This window comes from Symphodus melops (assembly GCF_947650265.1).
Source record: "Symphodus melops genome assembly, chromosome: 14".
Classification (NCBI taxonomy): Eukaryota; Metazoa; Chordata; class Actinopteri; order Labriformes; family Labridae; genus Symphodus; species Symphodus melops.
The window spans coordinates 12,724,957-12,746,675 of NC_136704.1; the positions used below are offsets into that span (position 1 = coordinate 12,724,957).

At 42.4% G+C, this 21,719-nt stretch overlaps 1 protein-coding gene across 3 annotated transcripts in view; it reads left to right on the forward strand.

Moving 5' to 3' along the window:
- Nucleotides 1–19,654, forward strand: part of relch (RAB11 binding and LisH domain, coiled-coil and HEAT repeat containing) — a 39,447-nt gene extending 19,793 nt beyond the window's left edge. For 2 of the 3 annotated variants that reach the window (XM_079361505.1, XM_079361504.1), the window contains 14 exons: nucleotides 245–392; nucleotides 485–641; nucleotides 757–880; nucleotides 2,180–2,228; nucleotides 3,219–3,298; nucleotides 4,614–4,720; nucleotides 6,148–6,247; nucleotides 8,295–8,377; nucleotides 11,215–11,278; nucleotides 11,361–11,499; nucleotides 12,232–12,348; nucleotides 14,978–15,066; nucleotides 15,886–15,956; nucleotides 18,384–19,654. In XM_079361505.1, coding sequence (XP_079217631.1) covers nucleotides 245–392; nucleotides 485–641; nucleotides 757–880; nucleotides 2,180–2,228; nucleotides 3,219–3,298; nucleotides 4,614–4,720; nucleotides 6,148–6,247; nucleotides 8,295–8,377; nucleotides 11,215–11,278; nucleotides 11,361–11,499; nucleotides 12,232–12,348; nucleotides 14,978–15,066; nucleotides 15,886–15,956; nucleotides 18,384–18,504 — 1,449 coding nt within the window. In that variant the 3' untranslated portion in view covers nucleotides 18,505–19,654. Of the gene's footprint in view, nucleotides 1–244; nucleotides 393–484; nucleotides 642–756; nucleotides 881–2,179; nucleotides 2,229–3,218; nucleotides 3,299–4,613; nucleotides 4,721–6,147; nucleotides 6,248–8,294; nucleotides 8,378–11,214; nucleotides 11,279–11,360; nucleotides 11,500–12,231; nucleotides 12,349–14,977; nucleotides 15,067–15,885; nucleotides 15,957–18,383 lie in introns of those variants that run through there. The other variant, XR_013780578.1, reaches the window with a different exon arrangement.
- The last annotated feature ends 2,065 nt before the right edge of the window (nucleotides 19,655–21,719 follow it).

Below are 21,719 nucleotides of genomic sequence, written 5' to 3' on the forward strand. Positions count from 1 at the left end.
CGAATTAAACTTCAGAACCTTTTGTCCTTTTGAACCTGATTTCAAGAAATTCATAATTTGAGCCAGCCAGAGGATGTGTACAAGATACATAGAGATATATGATTTGAAGTAAATGTTGAGGCTGGTAACTGTTTTTATCCTGCTTAAAAACTGGGCCGAACTTTGAAACAATGCTACTTCCAAACCTTTGCTCTCTTTATTTTTCTTTCACTTGTTCTTAACTTTCTTACTGTTCTCTTCGTAGCAAGGAGAACACGGTCTGGACGAACACAAGCTGCACATGTTCCTGTCGGCCCTGCAGTCTCTCATCCCTCCTCTGTTTGCTGTCGTGCTGCAGAACGCGCCGTTCACCAGCAGAGCCAAACTCCACGGAGACATTCCTGCAATAGAGGGTAGAACGACCACGCTCACATACAAGTTGTAATTCTTAAAACCCGTACGTTGCCTGATTTTGATTTTAATTCTTGTGTCTTTGGCCCCTAAGTGACCCGGTTCCCCAGACCAGTCTCTCCGCTTCAGGACGTGGCGACCATCATCGGCAGCAGGGAGATGCTGAGTGCGCTGCTAATTCTCTACGACCACCAACTGGAGCATGAAGGCACCACAGGATGGGACAGCTTGCTTTGGGTGGTCAACCAACTGTAAGACAAGTATACACAAGCGCATGTCATGTAAAGACACACGTTCTACATTGCCTTTCAGACTCATCGATTTAAAGTCACACTCTGCTTTTCCATCCATGTGCCCCGTCTCCAGCCTCCCGCAGCTCATAGAGATCGTCAGTCGAATCAACGTCACGTCGTCGACGTGCGTCCACGAGTTCTCGCGCTTCTTCTGGAGGTTCTGTCGCACCTTTGGCAAGATTTTTACCAACACTAAGGTACAACCATGGAGCTAGCTTTCTCATTTCAACAATGTGTCAAAGCCCCTGTTTGGAGTTTTTTTTAAGTGGTAGTGAAACCAACTGTATTTCATATTATATCTATATATTTTCATTTCATTTCATTTCTATTTGTTCCAAACATGACAATACATATGATGTTCACAGGAAAACCGGAAGTGAAAATAACTAAATCCTATCATGTTCGGAAAGGAGCAGGGAGAAGAATACATCTTATTTTTACCTGCCCATTACTCCGAAACAATTACTTAACAGAAACAAGATGGTCTGTCCAATTACGAATTAGTGATAAATTCTGTGGCAACACAAAACAATTCTGACAATTCTTAGTCTTTGACTTCACTTCCAATTTAAAAAGGAGGGAAAAAAACATACCAAACACTAATTGCCAATTTCATACCGTACCTAAAAACTTTCTCCTTGTACATTTTTTTAAACTGAAATATTTCAGCACAGCTCTTTAATTCGTTGGTTAGAGAATTCCACAATTTTATCCGTGTAACAGAAATGCACATCTGTTTTAAAGTTGTCCGTGCAAACTGATGTTTAAGATTTAATTTTTCCCCTCTGCTCTTCCTCTTCTAAACTAAAAACAAACATCTTTTGTAAACCTTGTGGTAATATGTTACTCTTTGCTCGATCTATCTATAAAGGCAACACAAAAAAAGGCCATCACTCAAAGGAGTGACTATTTCTTTATTGTCATTTGTAATACCTGTAGCTGCTGCCATGAGGTCGGTGTCAGAAAAGACAATTAACACTGAACAAAAAGATTCTTTGGGCGCCAAAATCAACATCAACTGAAAGTTCCTGGCTGGAGCTTTCCATATTAGAGAGCAGTCGCTTATTCTCACTTTTCCCCTTCACAGAGAAAAATGCCCATACACGTGGGACTGATTTCCTTTATGTGTTCGCTGGTGTGTTATTTTCAGAGGTGTACGATTCAGGGACTGTTTTGTGCCTTTAAAAAAACAATGCTGTGCACTAACAGCACATTGTTATAAGTGTGTCATTTATCACAATATTTAAGGCAACTTTATTTCTTTTCATCATGAAGGTCTGATTTTTAAACACAGCTGCTGAACAGTGACATTTAAAAGAGCAGACACGAGGCCGTGAGTCAGTGGTTCACTGATTTATCGAGCAGTGGCTGTATCTGCTGTGTCTGTCTCCGTCCTTGTTAAGGCGCTAATCACAAATCAGATTGATGAACTGAGTACTGTACTCGACAGCAGATGTCAGTTATGGATAGTTTTGTTGATCTTTTTGTCCCTTTAGGTTAAACCCCAGTTCCAAGAGATCCTGCGTCTATCAGAGGAGAACGTTGGTGAGTCCACATTAAAACACTTTCACGGAGGCGCACACTGTTGTGAGTTTACTCACGGCCTCTCAGCTCTCACAGGACACACACACACTGTTGATGTAAACAAGCTATTTTCGAGTCAGCTATGGGTGTTTCCCTCTTTCTTTTTTCTTTCTTTCAGACATGTTTCTGTAGTTATAAGAGGTGCTCGGCCTCAGCTGGCTGCCAAGTGATTTAGCGTTGGAATTGTGGCCATTTATGAAATGTGTTTTGGTGGAGAGTCCAAGTCTGTGTTTAGATCATTGTGAGCTGCATTGCGTGTGTCTTTGCAGTATGTTTTTGTGAAACCACAACAATATAATGTAAGCTGTGTGAAAGCCATTGTTACAAACTAAATGCCTTGCACAATATGATAGACCGCACCTCACCTCATTATGTCTTTAACCATTTGTTTGTTGATGTATATAAAAATGTGCCTGATCAATTGGGCAAAACAGATGATAGTACTTCATGTCTATATACAGTGGAGATTAAAACAAGTGTTAAATAGAAGAGACAGAGACTCAGTAGAGACAGAAGTATCATTATACATTTTACTTTGTTGCAGCTAAAAGGTCACAAATTATGCAAAAAACACAAATATGTGTCTCTGGTCTGTCAACAAACCTTTCATGACGTCACAAAGGGCATTAACCCCTCCCCCAGTTCAAGGCCTTTCAGAAAGGGGCGTGGTCATAAACCGCTCACTTGCATTTAAAGCTACAGAAACAACCTGTTCTGAACGGGGTTGAACTAGAGGGCTTTATAGGGATCAAATGCAGGATCAGATGATTTTTTTTTTTTTTGATTGGGCATGTTTTGAGGACCTCTGACGTTTAATTTACCTTGTTGAAAAGGAGGATAATATGTTACCTTTAAAGTTGAAGCAGAAACGTGCAATGGCATCTTTGGAAATTACAAAAAAACATTTATAACCTAATCAAGTTTTTAATTCTGTTTCATTCCGCTTGTCAGATGTTTCAGCAGGAAACGATATTCTCACCAAAGCCACAGTCCCCATCTATGCCACTGGAGTGCTGACCTGCTATAACCAGGTAATCCATTAGCAGACCACCACACAGTAGTTCAGTTGAAAACACCTAAAGAGAGAATTTGACACTGATTGATTGTGAGCGTCATACTTTGTGGTGACTTGAAAATGAGATTGGTCAGTGTCAGAAAAATATCAGTACTTGATCGTTGTTTTCATGGGCCTTTCTCAAACTGCTCCTGACAACCTCTATCTACACACTTCTACTTTGATAGCATGCTTCCCAGGAAGCGCTGCGCTTTGATTGCCGTCCATGGAGGGAGATATTATTGTGAAAAAACCTTCTAAGAGCAACTCTACATTTCCACTGACTCTCCTCCTGTGTTTTGGGTTGTGTTTATCATCCATACAGATAACTTTAGTTTTCCACATTAACCATGAAGAGGTTGTCTTACTGCTCACACTCATTTACAGGACAAAATCAGCAAAGAGATAAAAACCTATTAGTCAACAGGAATTGTTGAAGTCGACACAAACTACAAATTCCTCACTGGAGCTTAAAACCAGCCATCGTATGCAGGATCAGATACATCATTAACTCGTCCGGACAAAGGTAGATGTGTTCATTTGACTGTAAAATGTTATAAGCTGCGGTTCAGTTAGCGTAGTGGTTTGCATGCGAGCCCCATGTACAGAGGCTGTGGTCCTTCAGGCGGCTGGCCGGAGTTCATATCCAGCCCGTGGCTCCATTCCCCGCGTGTGGTCCCCCACTCTCTCTCCCTGTTTTCCATCTCTGTCCACTGTCTGCTACTGTGGAGGCATAAAAACCAAATGTTTTAAACTGTTGTTACAGTTAAAAAAAAACCCATCAAATTTCATTTGGAACTGTTCTGTTGTCTTTTATCCAGCAAAATTAAAGCCGCTTCATTTAGCTGTCAGGCCGACTTTAGAAAGAGTCGACTCTGTGATGGAGTGGGGGTGGGGAGAGTCCGGTTTGAGATAGGCCTTGACATTTAATGTAATTTTGGTTCGTATTGTTTCTTGTATGGCATGGTAGGTAAAGTGTTAACCACAAGACACCCTTGATTATTGTTCTTTGTCATGTGGGAAAATCCACTCCAACACTCATCAAGCTGCCGTATGTTTTTCTTTCAGTTTTGAGTTCACAAAAAGAATGCAGCCCTCCTTTTGGAAACACTGAACAGAACACACTGAGCTTTGATTTACATGTTCACCACAGCGTTTTCCACTCACAGTGAAAAAGTCGAAAGCATTTAGTAGTTTCCAAAAATATGCCAACTCAACACTTATGTTTAGATGTTGATGTACTTTGTTCCCTTGTAATGGACTGACGTAAACATTCTTTCATTTCTGTGCAGGATGAGGACCGTAAGTTATTGGTGGGTTTCCTCGAGGACGTTATGACAACACTGTCCTTGTCCCATGCACCTCTGGACAGCCTGAAGGCCTCGTTTGTTGAGCTGGGGTGAGACATGCATTATTCCATTACCAACAGAAGAAGGACATTCTTATTTAGCAGCTGTGGACCAATCTATATACTCGCTTAAGGAAAAAAAAAAAGAAACAAGAAGAGCTGGCTAAACACTGAAGCTTCATTGTCTATGACATGACAAGCTGCGTGCTCATCGGCTTGAGGGAGGAAGGGGCAGGGAGGGACAGCCCTCTCATTGTTTTGAATTTGGACGGCAGTACCAATTTTAAACACAACGTGTTACATAGTGCTCCTTTAATTATGTTGTAAAATGTGTCAAACAATGACTCCATTTACTAGCTTCTATTTAAGGTATTCACATTATGCTTTCTTTCCGTCACACCTTTGGCAGTACTCAGATCTTACATTCTGTTTTCTCTAAGGACGACTGAACACAGCATTTATACAACATATGTTGGGATGTGACTCCATGTCACCTGAAGAGAAAAAGTCATCATACACCTGAAGGAAGACTTCAGTTTTTTTTTAAAGCCACAAAAATGGAAATGTCTAAAGGTTTGAACATGAGACATATCATGTAAAAACAGAGTATGAATGAGCACCAGAGCTGGTTAACATAGTGTCTCACATGAGTCACTGCTCAACACAGTGATGTGATGACTGTATAACCAGTTATCTGTCTCTCTTAGTAGAATCATGTCTTCCTCTTTATGGTCTTTAAGCTCCTGCGTTGGAGTGTGACTGTTCTATTCATGCTGTCTGATTGGGACATTTCTCATTATCCGACAGCAAACAAAGCACTCTTCATTTACTGTACAGAAGAACGACGGACCCTCCTTTCTGCTCAGCTTCAACTTCAAGGAAGAAACGTGCCACTTTTTGATCCAGTAGATTTCGCCCTTGAGCACCAAGCATGAATCCAACACGAACCTCTGTTTGGCGACACCTCCGCTGTCCTGCAGCGACACACATCCAACCCCTCTCGTACTTGTGTTAACACAAAGGAGTTATCGAATTGGAACTCACCACAATAAAGCACTATGGGCAAGTGGTAGACAAAATTGTCCTTGGCTAGAGTTGCAATTGTTGTTAGCAGGCTAATGGTACCAGGATGACCATGATCGAAAAACGCTTTAAGCACAGTGTGTTCTTCTTCTTTTCTCTCGTCCCTCACTTAAACAACTTTGATACATAAAGGGATAAGTCCATTGTGAACATGATGTAGATGCGGCTCAGGCAACAACACAGACTCAAAGAGATATTTACAGAGGATGTACTGGATTCTTCTTTTATTTGAAATAATAATAAATTAATAAAATGCGCATCTACAAGAGATAATAGGCAATAATTGCCCTTATCAAAACAAGTACGTGTTATTTAGCTGTTGCTTTAAGATTTCCATAGCTTTGAATAAGCTTATAGTTAAAAGCTGGCTAACTTTGGCTTTGCTCTCTTTCCAGTGCTAACCCAGTGTATCATGAATTGTTGCTGACCGTCCTGTGGTACGGGGTCGTCCATACCTCAGCACTGGTGCGGTGTACTGCGGCGCGGATGTTCGAGGTACGAAACTCACGCATACACCAAGCAGTCTTTATGTTTGGAGATATGATTAGCTTTAGTGCACATAAAACGTCTTACAATGTGTATGGATGTGATTTAAAATGCACGTTTACATTTTAAACAAGTCATAGGAATGAATGTGATATATTCTAGAGTGCAGTGGTTCTCAAGTGGGTCACAGAGCCGTTTTCAGTGGGTCACAAAGGTTCGCCTGTAAGAAAAGTCCTGTCAGAAAGTCTATGAAGCACTTTTTAAACATGTTTTTTTTTTTTTTTTTTTCGTTCCATTTCTCATTTGTTCTATCACGCTTTGTTCCGTCTTGAGGTCCACATTGCACTTTTTTTGTTTTTTACTAAAATCTGACGAATTGAAAAATTCCAGAAATTTAGGTCGTGATTTCTCATGAAAGAAGTTGGTGGTTAGTCCTGAGGCTCGACCAGTTGAGAACCACTGCTGGAGATGCACCGATTCATCAACTCAACATGGCCAGATACCGGTCCTGCTGACACACGTCATCTGCAAACCGTTCATGAAACGATGTCTGTAGCCGCTTTTTAATTTTTGTGCCAAATCAATTGAATGCTGTCACCTCGTACACCCAGTAACTCATTCAGAGAAGACGTTTTTTATTGGGACTACTTTTCATGGTCAAACATGAGAGAAAGGAGGAGTCATCGTAGGAGTCTTGCACCAAAAGAAGCAAAACAAACAAACATCCTAATCAGCAAAGTATTCATTTTAATCATTAGTCCCGCCCCAGAATTTCTCAATCGGTGCATCTCTAGTGTATACAAATGGCATGCTAGCAGAAGCTAATATGGCGCCACATTTATACATAAAATGTCTATCTAGATTATTGTATGTTATGCATTGTGAATATTTTAGTATCCTGTATTAATGAGCTTGAGTTGTCCTACATGTAGATACTAACTGTATTTTCATGTGAACTGTTTGTGTGCTGGCGCTGCTTGCTACTGCTGCTGTTTAAAATGCATTTAATATTCAGCTACCCCAGCTAACCAGCGCCCACGGTTTCAACCGTGTGGTGGGAACCCTCACGGGGTTAACATCAGACCTTTCACTGTGCACCGGTCTCAGACCTGAATACAAAAATAGCTGCTGCTTGTCGGGGAAAAAAAAAAAGGCTGAAGTCAGCAACCTGAAAGTGTAGCGAGAGGAGCTCCAGGCCTGTCTCTGTCCACTGTTGTTGGAACATTTAAGTGAATCAGAAATGTAAGTATGCGACTGTATTTCAGGTCTATATGGAAATACAATATGTCTTTTAGTTATTTAAAGGAAATGGTTTCTCTCGTTCTTGCCGCGTGATTTTATTCTACTGATTGGACTTGCAGGAAGCCAAGTCCTGTCCTAAGCTGTGTCAAACATCCATAACAAATCCCACCCTTCTCTTCTCTGAGATCTGTGCACAATGAAAGGTCAAAAGTTGGGATTGGGATCTACTCTAAGTTTAACAGTCGAGGGGGAGGAGGATTGGTAGGCTGTATTCCTGTCCCCCACCCGCCCCCGTTTTGTGGAGTACTTTGCCTTTTCCCGACACACCGCACTGTCACCATTCCATAGTTATTAGCTGTCCACCATCGTCAAATCTGTGGGTTGAAATGCGGTCTTCCACCAGAGCTTCCAGATCAGTTTTATTTATTGCATTAAACTGAAATGATAATCTGACCTGGAATCTGTGGAAAGGGCTGCCAGCTTTACACTCGCCATACTGTAAAAGTATCTGTGCAGTTTAGCTATGTTGGTTTTCCCATTTCTTCTGCGTGCACATGTGAGTGTGTGTGTGTGTGTGTGCACACTTGCTTGAAACATGCTGTACCGTCCGTGCCTTGCAGCTATGGTTTTGTCATTGTATATCACTTTCTTCCTATCTTTTTGTGTTTTTTTCCCCCCCTTCCCTTCCCTTTTTTTTTTTTTTTTTTTTTCTTCTTTTCTTTCCTCTCTATCTTTTGGCGGTGTTGCTCGATCTTGTCTCAATGCCCCGCCCAACCTATGTGACATCACGGCTGGCTCTGTCCAATCCGATCAGCTGCTGGTGAAGGGGGTGAATGAGACGCTGGTCGCTCAGAGAGTGGCGCCTGCTCTCATCACACTGTCCTCCGATCCTGAAATGTAAGTGGAACAACAACAACAACAATAACAACAACAAACCGCGCCGCGTCTCTCTCCCCCCTTCTCTCTGCCATCTGAGAACCATCACACTGAAACAAGTCTGTCCCTGCCAGGAGCAAATTTAACACAAAGATTTTCACCTTTATTTATGACTCATTGATTTCCTTTTTTTTTTTTTTTTTTTTTGTAATCTGTGCATCACCTTTAGAGTCTCCTCGTTTTAAAGGCACAGCTGTATGCCATTGTGTGGATTTGCTCTCGTGTAGGTTCAGGCCTGGGCCATGTGTTGGGTCCATCAGTAAAAACCACCGTTCACACTAACACCATGCATGTTGGCTTCATCAAACTGCAGCACTCACCCACGCCAGCTCCTGTCATCTCATCCGTCTGCAACACTAACCAGTGCGATCCAATCCCAGCATGATCATGTGTACTGTAACTCCTCCTCCTCCTCCTCCTCCTCCTCCTCCCCACACAACTCAGTTAAAGCAGGGCCCCTCCTCCTGACCTGCCAGCTAGTGATTGGTAGTCCTCACCCCGTCAGTTGTATCCTGTCACTCTATTATTCTCTCTCTCTCTCTCTCTCTCTCTCTCTCTCTCTTCCACATCATCCCTTCTATCTTTTCTTCCCTCCTCCCGTCTCCTCCCACCCTGCGTCATCCCGCTGCGTGCTGGGTTTGCAGTTGGTTCTCCGAGGCATGAGTGAAGCATTAGTAGATCGCCGGGCGGCTCCGGCGCTTATAACACTGTGCAGTGGCCCTGAATTGTGAGTCAATCAACACAAGACAACCTCTCCTTGAACACTGTCATTTTTTGTTGTGTGGGCTGCATCCTTCCAGTGTAAATAAGTGTTATTCTAGAAAACTTTTTTTTTTTTTTTTTTTTTTTTTTTTTCACGCATATGCTGGTTAAAATGACATCCCTTACAAGCTTCAACAAATAAATCCAGCTTGTAGGATAAACATGTCAGTGTAGATGAATAGTTCAGCTGTAGTGGAACAACATTTACACTTGTGTTTGCAGGAGAGGAAAGAGGAAAATCTTCTTTGTTGTACTGAAACTCTTAATTAAAGGTCACATCTCCTTTAAGCTGATTCAATATCCTGGGCTTCCATTGTGCATCCAGCCCTTGTGTTGTGTGATCAAAAAAGACGAACCAGGCGCCACACTGTTGGAATGCAGCCCCAGTCAGTCATCTCATAACTCTGTCTTGAATTGTTATGGTTGTCGATAAGCATTTTTTTTTTTTTTAGATCTGTTTTGTCACAGTCCAGATAGATGTCATTGTATCCTGTATGATTCTTCCTGTGTTCCAAAATCTGCAGAGAAGAGAGTCAAATGTTGATTATTTTGAGCTGATTTTATTTCACAAACGTCAAACGATGTCCCGAGTCTAGCTCCAATTCTTTTCTGCTCCTACTCACACCGGAATGATTATCTAACAGCATCTTAACAAGCATCACATGAATCCCTCTCACCGCCGCTCATCCCAATCGTTGATTATTCTGAGATACTGTTTCACGTTTATAGTTTGTACCTTTTGATATTGGTTCCATGATAAGTGGTGTTGAGCCCTCATTGACGGTCTGCTTTGACCTTCTGTTCCGAGACGCTGTTAGCTTAGCGAGGATAATCATGTCAATATTCTGAATCACAAAGTACTTACAAAGAGCAGATGTTGATGCTAAGTCTAACAGGATCCAAAATGATCTCGGTCAAGTAGCTTGCATCATACAGAAGAGGCTTAGGGCCACTGAGAAAAAAATTTTTGCTTCTGATTTTTCTTTTTCTTTTTTATTTTAGACTTTAATCTCAATTTTGAGAAAATTGAGATTAAAGTCTGAATCATTAAAAAAAAACTTAGAACCATTTTTTTCTTCCGTAGCTTCATGTTCAAAGATTTTAAAACGAAAGATTTTCTATTTTTCAAATGTCTTTATTTACTTGAAGTCATCGAAACACTAGATGAGGATATTCAAGGATCATTGGTCAGTTTATAGAACACATTCAATTCGAGGTGCTTCACACAGGACAACCAGAGCATCATGACAAAGGTAAAAAAAATATATACATTTGTTCAGAAAAGAAGGACCATCAAGGACTGAGCGATGAATCCAAACTGACATTCAGAACCACCAACCGGCCCATGACACTTCTTTTAGGGCAGAGTCACGTGACGACACGTTTTGTCTTTAGGAAATATGACAGCGATCAAAAATAAGTCAAACGTGTAAACACTGTAAGAAATACAAGTTATTTAATTTCTAATTTCATTGACATTTGTTTGATAAAAACAGTAGGATAAATACACAATGAGTCCATTTCAATCCATCTGTGTATTTTTTTTCTTGGTTTAAAAGTTCAGTCACATCAGACCAATCAGTCATTACCCCATGAGGGGGGCAGGATATGCACTTTTACTTATAAAGAACATTCTACTCAAAGTGAATCTCTGCAATATCAAGTGATGCTTTGATTTCACTTTGTAATATTCACTAAATAACCGCAAAACAGTTCATCAGATATTGACACGTTCATTAGAAAACAACAAATATCCCAGCTCTAATAGTTGAGCATATTCACAGAAGAGACTGCGTCAGTAAACTACGAGGGCAAAAAAGCAAAATCATTGTTCATTAATCCTAATCGACGTCAAATGTTCAATTAACCGTGATCGTGATTGGAGGTCGTATCGCTCAGATCTGATTTGCAGATCATATTTCATTGTGATTCCTGCTTTAATAAGACAGACTCTTTAATGCAGTGGACAGTACCACTCTAAAATAAAGAGCTGCACTGATGAGGACTTTTCTTCTTTGCTCGCCTGCTGCGCTCAGCTCGGTGAGGATCTCCACCATCCCTGCCTTTGGTACCATCATGGAGACGGTCACACAAAAAGAGGTAGGACACGTGATGCGCGCGGTGAATTTCATTTTGACACGTCGCCTTCAGACATGTTGACACGCGTGTGTTTTGTGTGTAGCTGCTGGAGCGTGTGAAAATGCAGCTGGCATCGTTCTTGGAAGACCCTCAGTACCAGGATCAGCACTCTCTGCACATGGAAATCATCAGGACGTTTGGAAGAGTCGGACCCAATGCAGAGCCACGCTTCAGAGACGAATGTACGTCAATCTTCAAAACATGCAAAATAAACACGACCAACTCAGAATGTCCTTCAGTGACCCTTTAAGAATCTTTGGCACTTATTATAATCTCATCATTTAAACTATAATACAACACTGTTAAAAGTCAAACTATATTGATGCCCTGTTTGATACCATGGCAACAAGAATATCAGTCCAAAGCACCCAATGTCGGATAAGTAACTATAATCTGCCCTCAACTTCGCCACTTCTGTTTTGTTTCCTGTTTGATTGATTGATTCATTTTCTTTCTCTTTCTTTTTTTTTCTTTTTTTAGTTCACTTTAATAATGTGTATTTTTATCTAGTGTACAGTGTCCTTGAGTGACCTGAAAGGCGCTTCAAATTAAATGTATTTTTATTATTATAAGTTCCTGATTTTAAGTGCAAGTGAACTTGTGCACACGGTCTAAGTTGCTCTCATGTATCAGTGTGATTAAGAAGGTGTTTCCTCTGCTCTGTGAGTTTGTTAGAGACATTAACATGACTTTATGCATCTTCATGTGATGTCAGAAGAACCTTAGAAACGTCAGTACTTGCAGACGTATGAACCCCCGCTGCTCTCTTTACCTCACAGCAGCTTTCAACCAAAGTGATGAAGAACTGTCTTTTTTTTTTTTTTTTTTTGGTCTTATAAAGTCTCCAACACGTTGACGACCTAACTATCTTTGGCTGTTCATGTGTCTCATCTTTTTCCTCTTTATTCCTCCAGTCGTGTTGCCACACCTTCACAAGCTGGCTCTCGCTAACAACAGCCAGGCGGTGGAAAGCAAGAGGATCGACATCGCCACCCAGCTGTTTGAGGCCTACAGCGCCCTCTCCTGCTGCTGTATCCTTCTGTCTGTATTTCTTCTTCGTGAGTGTTGCGTATGAGTCTATCAGTGAAGACTGCCCTTTTATAATATGTGTATGTGTCGAAATATTAACAGTCACATCATCTTGTGAAACATCAGATGTAGTCAGATTGTTCCCACTCAGCCCCTCTCATCTTGAACTCCTTCCTTCCCTGGATGTATTTCCAAAGGATTTACTAGAAGTCTGTGTCAGGGTTGGCTCGGGTTCATTGCTAGCTGTTGTAACAGTGAGTCAGTGGTGAGGCCGTTAGAATAACTGGTCAAACGCTCGCAGCCCGGGCGCTCCTTTGTGCGCCTGTAAAAGTGTGTGGCTAACAGCGTGGCCCCAGTGCCTGCCTGAGTGTGCGTTTCAGTGTGTGTGTGTGTTGGCAGAGTTTGCCCGTCATTTGGCAGGAGGAGAAAGGGAAAATAAGCTGCCTCCATTTTTGGGGCTAGAGGTAATTACAGGGTTGGTTAAGCAAAGGAAAGGATGAGAGAGGGAGAAGGAGCATCCAATTCAATTCTTCGTAACATTTCCCAGGACGGGACTAACGTTTACACTACCTCCCCTCTCTCTCTATTATCCCTCGTTTTCCCGGTTTCTTTTGCTTCTTACCATTTACTCCTTTCACACGTTTTTTTTTTTTTTCTTCCTTGCTCTGCCTCTCCTCCAACATCCTCCACCCTGACATGGTCAAACATACACCCTAACACACACACACCCATGGAGGACAGCTGGCCTGAGGTTCATTCCTGCGGATCTTTGTCAGGCTGTGATTTTACAGTGCAGCCGTGTCCAGGAGGTAGAGCCCTAACCTCAGAGGCTTTACCTCCCACTGCACTTTCTTTCTCTTGTAATCAGTGCGACAAGCTCTGAAATTGTGCGTTCCCACTTCTAAAAATATACATTTGGTTTCTTCTCGGTGTAGGTCCACTGGATGTGACAGGTGGCAGAACACAAGCAGTCCTGGGTCTGTAAATCAACAAACGTTTTTTAATATTTTTTCAAAAACAACAAAATATGATCAAACATTTGAGCTTCTTAGTTACATTATTTTTTCATAATTAAAATATTCTTAAAGTAAATCTCTATTTACAGGAATAAGAATATAAAATATGGTCTGTATGGGGCATGTTTCAGTAAGTAGTATTGACCAATCAGGAATCAGCAGGCTTGGATGTATGAAGCTATAAACAGTCCTTGTGGAGCGCAAAAGCAGACAGACAGCAATGTGCTGTAATGACATTCCATCCGACGTCAGAGATTCACCGACGATGTTTCCTAATAATGAATCAGCATTTCAGTTTCCTGACTTCCTTGAACGCATCACAAATGACAGCTCTGACCTCAATCAATAAAACACGTTTTGTTTTTTTTAAAGTGCTCCTCTCCTCTTAAGGACAGACCTGACAAAGCTTTAATGATGCTGTTAGGTGAGAAAAACTTTATTTTTTGAGTTCAAACCACTGAGTGAAGCCCGGGGAGATATGAAGCATACATGATTTCTGTTGCACTTTTTTAATACAGCTAACGTGCTTCTAAGAGTGAAAGCAATTCAAGATTAGAAAAACAATTACGATGAAATCAAATCACAGAGACAAAGCTTTTTTTTCGAAGAGAGCGTTTTGAGCAGACAAATGAAACGAGGGACTGATTCTGGTCTTCTCTGGCAGGCTGTCCTGCTGTTTGGGAGCTCTTTGGTTTGAGTTTAAACCTTGGGACAGGCAGCAGAGCTCTACCAGAGGAGCTCATCTCAGACTGCATCCCGGGCTCATAGAGGGGGGGGGGGGGGAGCTCAGAAATCTAAACGGGGGGCCAGCCAATGTACACTAACATTGAGGTGATGTGTGAGCACATTTAGAAGCCGGGCTGCTGCATTCTGGACGATTTTAAAGGAAGCCTCTTTGTGACTTTTAACAGTAGATGTGAGACTCAGCAGAAACAGATGAAGGGGATCAATAAACATGTGATGGCTTTTACTCTGCAGACGTATGTGGAGGGGAAAAACTTCCGCTTCACTTTTGACCCGGACACACACTTGCGTTTAAGGTGCTCATTGGACTGTCAACAATGAGGATCACGGAGAATGAAGTGGTTTGTGGCTAACCCCTAGCGAGCCGGTTCACTGAGACATGCAGTATATGATCTTCAGGTGCGAGTTGATGTTTCCAGCTCTTATCCTAAACTCCACCCTTTTGGTTATTCCTGGGGTCAGTATTAGTAGTTTTTGTGTTTAAACAGGTGATTAAAAAAAAAAAAAAACCTCACTTTGAGTTTTACCCTGATGAGTATTATCAACAGGGAGGACTAACGCTTCCTTTTCTCATCTCTTTTTTTTTTTTTTTTTTTTTACAGTGTCAATGCCACATATTCAGCTTTCTTTCTTTTTCTTTTTTTTTCTTTCTTACTGTTGTTAATGCCAGATGCAAAGAGTTTAAAGCACTCACCAACATTTGACCTTCTGTTATCTGTGTTGGTACTCAGTCAGCCAAAGGCCAACATTGTGATTCCCACTGTTTGAATAACAATCCTCTCATTCATGGTGCAGCCAGCCAGGTGCTTTTGATCAGCTGACCGTCTTAGCTGTGCAAGTTTTTCATTCCACTCCTTAACTTCCTGCACAGTCATATCAGAGGAAGTGATGGTCAACCACTTCCTGCCTGGCCTCAGGTGCCTCCGTACTGACATGGAGCAACTTTCCCCGGAACACGAGGTACGATGCGTTTACACTCCTGCAGACAGGAGGGGGGGGGGGATTTCATTCAATTTTTTATTTTATTTTTCGACCCTGATGCACTCACCATGTACGCATGCCTATATCACATGCACGCACATTGACGAGCCAGACGCTCCACTTTTTCTGTCTGTCACACAAACGCCAGTGTAGACACACAGTCTGACACTTCACCTATATCTCAGACACACTCATACACACACACACCTCTGCCATATTTATTTGTGTCCGAGCATCTCACGCAATCCAGTTCATGTGAGCATTCTCCCATGTTGACTAACCATCAGCTGACTCTTTTCCTATCTGCACATCCACGCCGTCTGTAAAGCCAGCATACCAGAGACGAGGAATTCTTTCCTCACTGGAACATTTGTGCACACCAAATGGATGCAAAAATCCATATTTAACAACATATTCAATCACACATATATTTTCTTCCTGCACAGGTTATGTACGTTTCTTCTTATGAGTCTATTTTTAATTGCACAGGTTTAGTTTGTAATTTGTTAAGTCATATAGGGGGGCTTCTAAATCTTGTTTTGGGTTTGTTATATACAGAAGGGAGGGGGGGACAGCAGTCGTTTATTATAACTAATGTCTTGTGTCCTGCATGTCTTACTGCTGCTGGATGCCTTGAATTTCCCTCAGGATCAATAAAGTATCGGTCCATCTCTGCTGTGACAGAATCCGACCCCGCACTCTGTTTTGTGCCACAGTTTTGAAGCACAGACTTCTCTTCACACGTTTTGTGTAGGTGTTGTGACATTGCTGCGTCCGTCTCTGTCATCCTCTCCACAGGTTATTCTGAGTTCCATGATCAAAGAGTGTGAAATCAAAGTGGAAAACAGAGGAATGGCAGACGCACAAGGGTGAGAAGAAAAGAAATAATTTCCACTGAAGGATTTACAAAATGCTGATTTTTCTTTTTTTTTGCTGTTGTTGTTTTTGCACGAGAAGCAGCGATGTCAGCACGCAGTGGCTTAACAGCAATACTGTGGAGGCGGATGAATTAGCCCTCATCGTGAGGAAGAGGGGTCACTTATCAGTTTTTGGACCGGGCCCACGTTGTGGGTACTCGGCAGGGGGGAAGAGAACATGTGAGAGTGGGGGGAAGAGAACATGTGAGAGTGTTGGAACCACACTCATTATGTGGCTAACTTCACACAGAAAGAGAGCAGGAAAATGAGAGGAGCTGTTCTGGTTTGGACGTCGGCCATGCTGTGGGTGTCTTGAAAAAGATGTTTCTCCCATCTTGTTAACATGTGTTTGGGGCTCATTAAAAAGAGAAGCGTGTGAATATGGATGCTGGAAGTTTCCTTCTAACTGCTCCGTGTTTGCATTACCAAAAAAAAAAAAGTCACTTAAACAAGACAAAACTTTAATTCTCCTTATATTTCAGTGATTTATATTTACTTCAGCTCTTCCCGTAACTGGTATCCTATGACTTTATTGCTTCTAGATATATGAGGAGCTGTGACATCATGCAATGTAAGGACATTTGCATCATTACTTTCTTTCTTTTAAGAAATATTCTGGAAACCGGAGATGCACCGACTGCATTTTCTTCGGCAGATTTCTCAGGATTTGTTTTCAGGGTTTGACCTGCTGATTTAGATCTTGGCAGATTCATAATTTCTGTCATTAAAACAACTGCTATTGAAAACATGAACAAGCACTGACTGACCGATAACCCATCAGCTGCACGTAAATGAACCTGTAAATATGCTCGATTGTTCTCACATTGGGCGCTTTGTTTTGTTCTTCTGAAGCAGGGTTTGTTTGTAAGGGGGGGGGGGGGGGTAGGCGGGCAGGCGGGCAGGCGGGTGCGTTCTCACTGTAAAGCCAAAGCCGTTCTGCACCCTGTCCACGCTTCCACCTTAAGGTGACCCTCTTTGAGTGGGCGCCTCGTAGACGTAGCTCCTTCTCGGCCTCCGCGTGTCATCAGTTCTGTGAGGAACCGACCAGAGGAGGGCTCTTCAGAGTCACCACTCCCAGCTGATTGACAGGAGATCAGATGCGCCTAGATTTCGCAACTAGAAGGTCGAGGGTTCGATTCCCAGCAGCACCATGGGGCAACAGCAGCCCCCGTGGTGGGTTGGAAACCAGAGGGTCGCCGGTTCGAGTCCTGGCCCAGACCAAATGATATGAGGAGCTGTGACATCATGCAATTCTAGCTGGATAGGTGCCAGACCACTTCCTGAGCACTGCCGGGGTGCCTTTAAGCAGGGCACTAAATCCCCCCCCCCAACAGCTCCGTCACTCTGACGTCTCTCCCTCAGTGATGTCCATAAGCCTGTGTGTTGCATCTCCAACACAGCGAAAGCACCTCATTTCCCCTTAGAAGTCGTCAAATAAAATACACAAACGTCGGATGTTGCTCCTGCTGCTTCGTCGGCAGCGTATGAACGGGATTAGTCTCTTCTGATGGACCCTTTACGTAGCAGCCTCTGCCATCAGTGTGTGAGTGTGCAGGTGTAAAGGAGCTCTGAGAAGACGAGAAAGAAGCTACACAATCTCAAGTCCATTTACCGTTGAACGTGACCCCAGATGAAGGAGCAGACAGACAGAAGCACTGAACCAAAGTTTGTGGAGACACAGACGATGGCTGTCTTCAGAGAGTTTAAGAAGATGAGTCGTCAACATAAATAAGAAGAAAGCTCATGTAGCCTGATCGAGAAAGGCTTTTTTTTTTTCTGTTGTATCCTTTCTCATTCATGACGCAGTGGTGTGTGAGGAGGAACTTTCAGATGTGAAAGACTTTGTCAGAGTCTTCAGTTTCCTGAGGTCTGAATCATGCCCATCCCTTTTAAAGGTGTATATGAAGCAGCCACAGAATCCTGCACTGACACTGCCATCGATGTCAACAAGACGACAGCAACTTGTCTGAGTTCTAGTAGCAGGGAAGCAGCGGCATTATTTGCTCCTGTCCACTGAGTCTGAACTCTGCTCTTCAGGTTTGCTGTTTGTCTTGGTGTTGGTCAATGCAGCAGCTCGGCTGAGTGTTGAAACTGCTCCGCTGTTGTTGTCTGGCCCAGCGAACTCAAAAGAGGAAGTTGACGAGTCGTTGGACTGTAAAATATCCGGGGGGGGCGGGGGCGAGCGTATACCCTTTAAGGAAGCAAAGGCTGTTGTAAGCTTTAACAGATTGTGAGGGTTTATGTAGGATTTTTTTTTACGACTGTTTGCTTTTTTTTTTTTTTTTTTTTTAACTTTCTTTAAGTTTATAAAACGCTATTTATGAGCTAAACGTTCAAATTGCTTTAAATCAAACCTTTACGTCTTGCTTCTTTCCACAGCTCCATGTCCATCGCCTCCAGTTTAGTAGGCGAGGACGCAAAGACCAAGTTCTTGAGCAAAATGGGTCAGCTGACCACCTCCGGCGCCATGCTGGCCAACGTCTTTCAGAGAAAGAAGTGAACGCGGCACTGACTGATGGACCACTGCTACGTACTGACGATGGCCTGCTGTCTACTGGAGCGTTTCATTAAGCGGAGAAACACTGGTTTAACTACAGCGGAAGAAAAAAGAAAAAAAAGTGTTGTTGGTTCAAGATAATGGTGTTGATTGAAATCTTCCTCGCAGATGGACGACACTCTTTAAAAGTTACCAGCAAGGTTTTTTTTGCAGTGAAAATCGGAGGTTTCCACCTCTGCATCCATCATTTACTGTGATGAGTTATCAAGGACTTCATGAATCCATGTTCACATTGTCATTTCAGAGCGAGGGATAAAATGAAGAGTGTTCAGATTCACCCAAAGAGATAACAATGGACTTGACTCCCGGACATTTCTGGACTACATGAAAGTATCATGGAATTTCATTTCAGTGCAGCACTACTTGGATCCGAGAGGAACACTCTGAGCATCGCCTGCTGGATTTTTAAGACATTTTTTAAATGTCGTTTTGGAGGGAAAAAGTTGTACGACAGATGTGCTGATTTGCATTTGCTGTAGAATATATTTGTCCTGAAAGACAGCAAGATGGTTGTTAATGCCTTGTGCAGTTAATCTGTACGGCTCCGATGTATTGCCTACTTGAAGTTATAAAAAAAAAAAAAAAACAAGTCTTGCCTTTATTTCTTCAAAGTCTGTCTCTGGTTTATGTTTTGATAGCTTCTATTTTATAACTTATTTATGTCTTAATGAAGGATACACATACCTTTTTTTTTTTTTTTTTTCCCAAACTTCCAAAGAAATTTGCACTTCACTTTGCTGTTCTGTTCTGTATGATAAGTATGTATATTTGTTTTAATCCAGAGTCTTATACAAAATGAACATTGTCACTACGTTAAATGGGACTGCGTTTTGGGTTGATCCATTTCAACCCTGATAACAACTCTCTGTCCGTTGCATCCCGTCTCTTTGTGTTGCGGTGTCTGAAACGATAATTGTACGTTTTTCTAAAGTGGGTATTTGGTTCTTTTTGTTTCGTTCTCTTTCAATATGCTCTGAGGAAAAACAGTAAATACCTGTATCATACACTGAACCCGGGAGGACGGTACTCATTATGTAGATTTGAAATTGGTGTCATGGTGTAATAAAAGATGAAGAACAGTTGTGTACTAAAATGCTTCTGGAGGCCTCCGAGTGTCTTTACACTTCTGTGTGTGTATCTGTGTGTGTGTGTGTGTATCTGTGTGTGTTTGTGTGTGACATAAAGGAAAATCCCGGGTTTGATTTATGGCCTTCGTCTCAAAGTGTCGACAGGTGTTGCGGGCCGTAAAACAAAGTCACTTCGCAGACAAACACACTCCTACCTTGCGTCCAGCACTTTGATGTGCCCCTTTGTCTATTGTGCCTCGTACAACAAAACCAAAGTCCATCTTAAGGGACATTCCTGACAACTAAGCCCAAATAACTACAGAAGTCCGCTCAGATGTGCTGTAAAGATTACACTATCTCTCCATGCAAACTGTCCTCGCTTTGAGAGGACGAGAAGGAAACATGCGGTCAACTAAAGCGGCTCAATTTGTATTGTTTTTTTGAACACTGCTCACTTGTGTTTCACTCGGGATGGAATCATCTATTTATGCTGTAAATATCAATGAGTCATGCAGCATTGTTGAGCTGCACATATTTAGTGGTTGACCATTATATGAGTTAACCAACAGCTTTTGATAAAGAACAAAATTTGCATATGCAGGCTAATATTCAACCACCATCACTGATAACTCTTCAGGTGGACAAATACTTTATATGGGACACGGTTTGAATGAGGGCCTGTAAGAATTATGTGTGCTCATTCCTTTGAATGCCTGCATACATCTGTGTGTGTGTGTGCGTGTGTGTGTGCAGAGATAAATGCTTCTTACGTGATTTGCATTCAAAGTGAATTGTTTTCATGGAAGTGTGGTCAAAGATTTCCTTCTTGAACCGTGATTGATCTCCAGCGTGGGGTTAGAATCGCACTGCAGATACCTGCATGCACATCTTGGTGGAAGCCTGTCGGTCAAGTGTGTGTGCACGTGAAAATCCTCCTGGCATTTTGTTTTGGTGGGAATTGCGTCAGCGTGGAGCCCTAACTGGCATCGGTGATTAGGGTGACTCACCGATCACATCTGTTTCCAAAGTGAGCAGAAGCGAATCCATCCCAACAAACCACCGGAACATGGCGGCTGAGCCTGAATGGTGTTATTCCACCCTTTTCCTCGGGCCATGTGCATGTTTTTAACCCTCCGTACTTAAAGAGAGGCTGTGCCCAAAGCCTTTAAAGTTCCCTTCAAATTCGTGGTTCCCAAACCAGGCTGTGGCCTGCTTTCTTCTTCTATGGAAACGAATGTTTCCAACATTAATGGAAACCGCTCAGTAGCTCATGGCATGTGTGTGCATTTTGTGCATATGAGCTGTCAGTGACAGGCCTTCTTCATGAACTTTGACTTGTTTGAAGTGATGCTAGGCAACACAACCCACATGCTAACAGAGCTAAACAGCTCGCGCGCCAACCCAGCTCACTTTTAAGTGAGAGGCTCGTAAAGCGGCATGGTGTCCGCCGCTGCTGTATCTACATTTTTAGAAATCAGAGCTGCAATCGTGGCCTTAGAGGGACCCGCTTTGTGTTTTCAGTTCAGTTTTGTTGACAGTGGTCGACTTGGTGTGAAGATGTGTGAAGATCTGGAGTGGGTTCAGAGTTTCTGATTGCCATAAGAGTCTAATCTGGCTCTTAATTGCTACTGTGCGAGCAGCAGAGAGGCCCCGCCGCAGAACAGCCTCTCTCAGCGGGTTTTTACTGGAAGAGGGGGAGAGGGAGGCCTGAACCCATAACCTCCACGAGCACAGCTTAAAACCCTCATTATTCATACCTCCCCAACATCCACATCCTTCTGCTGTTGTGATATTCTGTATCTTTCTGCAGACCTCAACTGGAAGTCACTCACTGTAGATTTCCATCCATAACATACATATAGTCAGGGATTGTGTGCTTATTATATTTACTTTTACTACAAGTTTAAGCAAGTGAAGCACACTTTTGCAGTCATATGTTTCTTCTCTCTTAACCTCAATAACTTCTTTCAACTGGGAATGAGTATTGCTTCATTTCTCTCTCCCCCCCTTCCCACACACACACACACACACACACACACACACACACACACACACACACACACACACACACACACACACCACCAGCACCAC